The 8808-nt window shown below is 36.7% G+C and overlaps 1 protein-coding gene across 2 annotated transcripts; it reads right to left on the bottom strand.

Moving 5' to 3' along the window:
* Positions 1–3237: 3237 nt before the first annotated feature.
* LOC130996230 (protein indeterminate-domain 5, chloroplastic-like) lies at positions 3238–6830 on the bottom strand. 2 transcript variants are annotated; one of them, XR_009092449.1, is made up of 5 exons: positions 6677–6830; positions 6207–6603; positions 4504–4979; positions 3831–4435; positions 3238–3492 (listed from the first exon to the last, which is right to left on the bottom strand). XR_009092449.1 is itself a non-coding variant. In XM_057921738.1 (4 exons), exons 1-4 carry the CDS (start codon positions 6801–6803, stop codon positions 3882–3884), a joined length of 1554 nt encoding a protein of 517 aa, XP_057777721.1. In that variant the 5' UTR covers positions 6804–6830; the 3' UTR covers positions 3778–3881. The 2 variants fall into 2 exon arrangements, 1 of the variants encoding a protein (XP_057777721.1); XM_057921738.1 differs by lacking the exon at positions 3238–3492 and having other exon boundaries at positions 3778–4435.
* Between the last annotated feature and the right edge of the window lie 1978 nt (positions 6831–8808).

Raw genomic sequence — 8808 nt, 5'->3', positions numbered from 1 at the left:
AAACATGGACTTACTCCATATGAATTATGGAAGAACATGAAGCCTTCTATCTTTTATTTTCATGCTTTCGGCTCTAGGTGCTTCATACACAACAATGATAAAAGAAAATTAAACACTTTTGATAGCAAGGCTAATCCAGGAATTTTCCTTGGCTATTCTGGAAGTGAGAAATCCAGCAAAGCATATCGAGTGTTTAATTCTCAAACTCAAGTTGTAGAAGAAACACGTCATGTTATATTTGATGAGTCTTTTGACAATTTTAGGAATCAGGAGACTAAAGATAATGTTGAACGTACTGAAGTCTCCAACACTGAAATGAAAGATACCGAACCATCTAAAGTCCTTGTATGGGGTGTAGGCGAAGATGAAGATACTGAAAAGCTTCAGTATCAAAAGACCAGTCAAATGACTGAACTGCCACTGGTTTGTGCCACTGAAGGCATCATTCAAGGAGGAACTCTTACCAACGAGCCATCTGACGTTTCCACTTCACCTCGTCAAGCCTCCCCTGCTCAAGAAGTGAATGAAGGACTCAGATCAATTCTGACGGAAGAACCTCCACCATCTCCAGAAGAAATAAAAAAGTATCGAAGATGGTTTGAACTTCACTCAAAAGAGAACATCATTGGCGAACCATCAGACGGAGAACATATGACCGGAAGCATTCATAAAGTTCTTGGTGAAGAAAAATCTAATCGATTACATGGATGTGGGGATGAGATCGAGCCAACTTCTAAAAGAGAAGACAAGATAAATCTTGATCTTCAAAAGAAGAATGAAAAATTAAGAAAATAAAATCAAGAATTGACAGCTCGATTTGAGTCCTAGAAGCTTAAGTTAGCAACAATGAAGTCAATCTACAAACTCAAGTCGAAGCTGTTATGAGAATGCGACTCCTAGGTTTGCAAAGCTTGAGTCAAAATAGTCAAACCCCACATTTCAATTAATGTCATTTAAGTGTCTTAATTAAAAGAATTTATTTTCAAACAATGTGATTTGAAGTTGAATGTGTTTTGTGAAATAAATAATTTATTTAATTTTCTGAATTTTGTTATATTATATTTCATATTTTGAATGAATGAATGAAGAATTGATAATATTGTATATTAACTAACAAATTAGATAAAAATATTAATTATGATGAATAATTTAATTTTAGCGACAAACTGTATAATTGATATTATATTAATATTGTGACAACTTTTAAACTATTTTTTGTTACTAAATTATTATCAATTTGTGACGGTAATTATAGTGATAATAATTTATATCACTATAGAAATTCTTTTAGTCGCTATATTAATTTGTTTCAGTGTTGAAATAGATGTGTCACTACAATAACATTGTTATAATGACAATAAAAAAAATTGTGATGATTATGCTGTGTGACATTACGAAATAGTTAATGATGATTGTATCATATGACTAAATCAAGACGCTTTAGTGACAGTAACCACATGCGACTATATACCAAATTATATAGTGGCAGTAAATAGACGTGACTAATTGATGGAGTTGTAGTGACGATAAAGAAATGCGACTATATATCGAGTAATTTTGTGACAATTAAAATACGTGACTAAGTGATTTCTTGTGACAAATAATTCATGTCACTGAAACAATGAACTGCAGTGACGATCATTGGATGCGTCTATAAAAGTGAAATATAGCGATGACTAATTATTGTCACAACATCATCATCTTCAGTGACAAGATCATCTATCACTATACTTCAATATGTAGTGACAATATTTGGTCGTTGTCACTAATACTTTTAGTGTCGGTGCATACAGTCTCAGCTCAACAACGAACACAAAAGTCGTCACTAAGCACTTATAGTGACAATTTTGGTACATATAATGACAAGAAGCGTCGCCACTAAGAACTATTTTTTTGTAGTGAAAAGAAGCATCGAGCTTAGTCTAGGTCGGGCTGTGACACATATTGGGGATTGGAACTCAATATTTGGCCCTCCATCTGAAAAACACAAATTTTGGCTATTTTTTGCAATTTCGAACTGTATTGCGCTTAATTTGGGCGGATCAGATCGGATTGGGCGCGGGTTCCGGTGGTACTTTTGACACTAATGTTATAATTTGTGCCAAAGTACCAAATTACTTATAACAAAAAAGTACCAAGTAATTTGGTACTTTTGACACCAATGTGGCTAGTATATTGTCATTTATGTCCAAAGTGTCAAATTACTTGATTCTTTTAATTTTTGTTGGTACTTTTGACACTAATATTCTCATTTGTTCTAAATAATTTGGTACTTTGGGTTTTGCCACAAATTATAACGTTAGTGTCAAAAGTACCACCCGAACCCGCGCACCCAATTCGATCCGATTTGTCCAAATTAAGGATAATACAATCCGAAATTAAAAAAAAATGATCAAAATTTATGTTTTTAAGATAAATGGTCAAATATTGAGTTCCATTGCTTAATATGGCTATATTAAAAACTATCTCGTTTATATATATGATCTGATTATGTAAGGAGTTTTTATTAAAAATAGCAACCTCTTTACGAAATTGAAATTTGACACAACTCTCAAACTAGTCAAATTTAGCCAACTACTTTTCCATATTTATTTTTCTTTCTCATTTACATTTTAGTAAAGTTCAGATGAGATCCAATGTTCCACATTTTTTGTTACTATGTCTTATTCTTATATTTTTTTATTGTAATAATATTTTTTATAAAAATTAATTTTATTATAATATTATGATAGACACATCACTTTTATTTCAAAAAACTTAAATTAAAAAAAAAAATAGTCCATATCCTAATTTTGAATTTATCAATCATAATACTTAATTTCCTAAAAAAATAAATGACAAAAATAATTATATACGGATGAAATAAATTTTAGTTAACAATTATCAAAGTAACCTAACTCGTATAAAATTAAAATTGAAGAAAAAGGATGAAACAAAAAAGAAAAGAAGTGAGAAAGCAAGTGTAATACACTTGAATATTAAATGCGCAATTAAGTCGCTCATTGTAAATAAACACATTTTTTTGACTGGAAAGAAACTTCATTATCAACTAACATCAGCGACAATTACATCATGCAGCCATCTTGGGTAACTTAAATTCCCTTAAATTAAATATTTGCAATTTCAGATTTTTCTTACTCTAATTCTTCTTTAACTACTATAGCAAACCTGTAAATCCTTCTAAGGGAAAGCTGTATCATCTAAAGGGTGGTACTAAAATGTCATTCGCTCGAAATGTTGGTTTTGAACTTGTGCATTTCTTTTTATATTTTTCTTGTTTCAAAATGTTCATTCAAAAGGGTAAAAGAACAAAAATTGTCACACTACAAAATTTAAAATAACAAGTTTCAGGTACGTTCCTTCTTCTAGTTCACCTAGAAATTATAAGAGCAGAAGAAAAAAAAAACTAATTTTTTGTTGTTTTTGATTTGGATCCATGTACACAGCAGAAACACAAGCTAGCCATCTTCTTCAATCAAGCCGTTGGATCTCCTGCATGCATCAAAAGTTAACATTTTTCTCAACCCAAAAACTATATATGGTTTCTACAAATTAAATAAGATCATTAATTCAAGAACACACATCACAGATTTAATTACAACAGTGTAGAAGAATGAAGGTTTCACTGGAGATTGAACACTTAATTCTTTTATTTATTATTTTTATGTTATATAATTCCTTGCTTAAAGCATCGTGACATATTAGAGGTAGACTACGCATGCATGTAGCATTTTGTTGCAATGAAATAGGAGATGAAATATGAGTATGAATGCTCGGTAATTGAAGAAAAATAGATAGAATAAAAAGCAAGAATATATACATATATATACCTGTAAAATGATCATCTCTCTTTCCTAATTCGAATCCAAAACTCCCAGCCTTCACTGAAAAGTCCCCCCACCAAAAGGTTGGGTATGCGAATGCGACGTCGTTTTTCCCTGCGAATCCATAGAGCTGAGATGATCCATCCCACTTTGCTGCTGCTCTCTCACACTTCTCACAATCTCTCCCACTCCAAGAAAATCCCTCGTCAGCCTCCCCGCTTGCTCCAAGCTGCTGAATCCACTCTGCTGATTGCTGCTGCCGTTGCCGTTGCCGCCGTGGAACCCTCTGTACTCGCCCATCTCCGCCTGCTCGAATATGGACGCCGCGGAGCTGCCTCCCGCGGCAGCTATGGAGTTCATCAAGTCGTGCAGATGGTTTCCGCTGTTGTTATTGTTGTTGTTGTTTCCTCCATAGAATCCGTGGTGGTCGGGGGACTTCCCGAACCCCTTCAGCAGGGACGACGACGCGCCTGCGTTGCTGGTGGTGGAGCCCATCTGCGCAGCCTTCTGCAGAAGCGCCGTCGCGGACATTTGCCCTCCGCCGCCGCTGGGGGTTTGCATGGCGTGCGAGGTGCTGTACAGCGATGGGATCGCAATGCTCATGAGGTTACCTGCATATATAGGGTTTAGGTTTTCTTTATCCTTCTTCTTTTAATAATATATGACTATATATACATACCTGATGAGAAGAGGGTGGAGTCTTCTCCGGCAGCGGAGTCCATGGCGGAGGCGTTGTTGTTGTTCCCGGGGAAGAAGCTGAGGTTGAAGAGGCCGGCGGAGGCGTTGGACGAGGTGTTGGCGGCGTTGTTCATGTGGAGCTGAGGGAGCTGCATAAGGCCTTGCAGTGATGATTTGTTGGGCAGCATGGCATGAGAAGCTTGATCTTGATGATCATCGTCGTGATTCGGTTGGAGGAATAGGGCCCGGGGCGAAGGCCGGAACCCTCCCGGGCTGACTAGGGTTTCGTATTGCGGGCCGGGCCTGCCCAATCTGAGTATGTCATGACTTGATAGACCTCCATTGTTGATCTGATCTTGCTGGGAGAGCCCTAATAGGTGGCTGCCGATGCTGCTCAGGGACGGCGGGTTCAGGTTTCGCGCGCTCTCCTGAGCCAGCGCGTCGCAGAAGGCTCGGTGAGTGATGAAACTGTCACGTCTGCAACATACATGGGTTTATTAATTTCTTCATTTTTATTCTAGTATATAATGATATAATCAAAGTTGTTTTTGTATAAAATTGCAATACATGTAGAAAATGGAGGTGGTTATGGAAAAGGGATTAGCCAAAATGATAAAAATATGGACAATTTTGTTGTGTAATCGTGAGCAAGGGGAATCTTACCGAATAGAATAAAAATAGTTGGTAGGATGGGTTTTTAGATATATTTGAAAGAGAGAATGCACAAGATAATTTGGAGAAAGAAGACAAGGCATATGCATATATAATTGAGGATGTTAGGTGGAAGAATTTCTGCAATTCTAGCATCATCATTGCATCAAATTACCTATTACACCACCAAATTTAAAAAGATGACATTTTCGCAAACACTTGATCAAGAACAGTGGCCTCTAAATTGGCAAAACCCTCCTTCATTTGTCAACTAAAACAAAAAGATGCTTACCATGAATATATATAGGCAAATTAAGCATGAGTGGTGGTGTAAAAATTTGAAATAGATAAAAACAGTGGCCCAACATGGAGAACATGGATAGACAGTGTTGTTCAAATAATTGAGAGAGAGAGAGAGAGGTTATAGGTGGAATGGATGTTGGACGCTCAAAAAACATTATCATGAAAAGGGATACCTGCAACAAGTACAGAGGTGAACACATCTAGCCAACCCACAAGAGAACAAACCTGGTATCTTAAAAACTCATATATGCTACCACGTGAACTACTCCATTTTTTATTTTCTATTTTTTTTTCCAAATGGTAAAACAAATCTGGGTAATTCTTTTCCAAATTTTTTAATCAGGTAAAACTGACCAAGTCTGTGTAATAGTTTAGGACGGATGTTCCAAAGATAGAGAGAGAGAGAGAGAGAGAGAGAGAGAGAGAGAGAGAGAGAGAGAGAGAGAGAGAGGGATTTTAATTTTGAAAAAAAAAAAAAAAAAAAAACCCTCTTAGGTCATGGCGTTTTCCAGAGAGAATTCACGTGGAGCCATTTTTTTTGACAGGCAAAGCTCCAAAGAACAAAACGAAATATTAGAGAGAAACAAAGGAAAATTCCAAAAGCAATAAAAAAAGGAATCCGAGTGTGTGAAGAAGGATAGTAAGTGTAGAAAAGGTGTGGGAAGTTTGTAACTTTTACGAAAAAGAATCTAAGCCCTAAAAACTGAAATTAAACCTAAAGTGGAAGATGAAAATTGGGGGAATCGGAACCTGGAGAAAAGGGTGCCGCAGTCGCATCTGTACTCGCGGGTGCCGCACGTCTTGGAATGGGCTTTCCAGTCGGAATGCACGGCGTATTTCTTGGAGCATTTCTCACACTTGTATTTCTTCTCGCCGTGTTTTCTGGAGTAGTGCTTCTTGATTCCGGTGAGGTCGCCGAGGGCCCGCGCCGGGTCGTGGTGCACGCAGCTCGGCTCCGGGCACAGGTACACCTTCCGTTTCACCTCCTTCGTGCTCTTCTGCCGCAGCTTCCACGGCAGATTGTGCCCTCGCCGGTGCAGCTGCAGATTCTGCTCCCTTTGGAACCCTTTGTTGCACACCTCGCACACGAACCGGTTCGTCGCCATTAGGGTCTTGGGCGATAGCGCGATTACTTCCGCGTCCGGATCTGTTCATATCATAATTCAATCTGCAATCTTATTTTCATGCACATTAAAGGAAAAGGGGGTTTTGATACTTGCTTGGATTTCCTGGCTGGTTCCGCCGCCTCTTGTTTGAAGGTGCCGCTGCTGCTGCCGCCGGCTGCTGCTGCTGCTTGTCGTTTTCATCTCTTAATGAAAGGAAAGCTGATGAAGAAGAAGCTGCCATGCTTAATTTTACAATCTTCGAGCAAATCCCAGATTTAGCGCATCCTGCTTCCGAGTTTAGCTCTTTTCTCATTAAAAAGCTTTATGAACGGAGATAGATATATATGTATCAGAAGCTGCAGGTGTGGGTATTTACAGCTAAATTGAAGCTAAGAGAGAGAGAGGGGAGATGAGAGAGAAGAGGGGGAAAAAAGAGAAATAATATCAAGGCATAGATAGATAGACAGATAATTATCTTATCTGTGATGTGATACTCAATTCTCTTCTCCTAATTTTCACCCTTGTAATGTATTCCCTTGCTTTCAGTGAAAATATGAGGTTTTCGAAAAAGATGCTACTTAGGGTCTTCTATGTGTTTGGTGTCGTCCACAGGCGCAAACACATATCTCATATTCTCTCTCTAACTGCCGTATTTAGGGCAGCTGTGAAATGTAAAAAGAATTCATTTTAAAATATTATAATAATAATGTGCATGCAGACTTACATGTAACATAGATACATGTATATATACACATACATACATAGAGAGAGAAGGTGGATTGCAGAGCTTTCACCCAGAGCCCACGTCCCATATAGAGTGTCCGGAAGCGGCGAAGGATTGGGGCCACCGCCCCCTACCCCCCACCCCCCACCCCACCCCACCCCCCGGGGGCTCCCATTTTCGTATCTTTTGGTCATCACTTGAAGACAAACATACCTTCGTCAGCTCGTCTTTGGCAGGCACAGTAAAAGAATTTTTTAAAAAAATTAAAAAAACATGCAGTTAGTCAAGCTTGTCCATATCCAGATAAAGTTCGTCCAAACGCTACAAATTTTATTACAACATTGTTAACAGTAAACATGGAGCCCTGTTGGCTAAAGATGAGGCACCTTCTATTTATTTATTTTTATTATTATTATTAGTTTTTTTATTATTATTATTCATCACTGCAAATCTTCAAGAAAACGAAAATGTAGAAATTGCATACTGAGAGATGCAGTCTGGTTTTCATCAAGGCAAACAGTGAAAATTATATATGTATATATATACATGCGTCTGTATTTGTGTATATACTATATTTTAGGTGGGGTGGGGTGGTGGGGTGGTCACATCAGAGAATGAAGGAGGTAAATTGTGTCCACTTGATTAATTACAAGTAAACGTCATAGTTCTGACCCACAAATAGACCCAAATATTAATTAATTAGTTAATCCCTTTAAATCAATTATACCCTAATAATTTACATACAATATACTTTATTGTATCACTACTATATATATATATGTACGCCATCCCATAAGAACGTGTGAAAAAAAATGATCCAATTTATTATGAAGTAATAATAAAAACTAAAGAGTTAGTGATGGGATATATAGTGTCCAAAAATCACCACAATTTTTTTTCCACTACTGACACGAGGCTTGATAGCTATTATTCGTGTCATAAAAATTAGTGACATTTAATGATGTAGCTAATTATTAATAGTTACATTTTCAAATGTCACTAATTTTTTATGACATGAATATTATAGCTATCAAGCCTTATATCACTAATAGAAACGTTTTTTTTGTAGTGAATGACAAATGCATATATTTATGAGATGTTCCCAAAATAAAAATAAGAGCACATTCTTATGGGATGGGATAGAGGGAATATATATTATGTGATGTTGCTAATGTACACATGAAATATATTCATAATCAACTCAATATACTGCTGGGATATTTTATTTATACAATTCGTTGGAAGAATTCTAAAGTAATTAGGTTTGTGTAAAATATTAATGGTGCGAATCATATAATATATACATGAGTGGTTGAGATATGAAAATGTGATGTGTCCTTTTTTTTTTTCTTTTGTTATTCAAGATTTTATTATAAATTATTTTCTGAATGAGGCTAGATGCCATGCATACATCATAATATAACTATTATCCCAAGGGAAGAATCATTTAGTACTCCTGCCAAACTAAAGCTTAATTATCTATTAAGCTTTCATATAGGACAGAATTTGAATTTAAAAGTGT

The sequence above is a fragment of the Salvia miltiorrhiza genome, chromosome 7, assembly GCF_028751815.1.
Source record: "Salvia miltiorrhiza cultivar Shanhuang (shh) chromosome 7, IMPLAD_Smil_shh, whole genome shotgun sequence".
In the NCBI taxonomy this organism is placed as follows: Eukaryota; Viridiplantae; Streptophyta; class Magnoliopsida; order Lamiales; family Lamiaceae; genus Salvia; species Salvia miltiorrhiza.
This window is presented reverse-complemented; position numbering and strand designations above follow the sequence as displayed.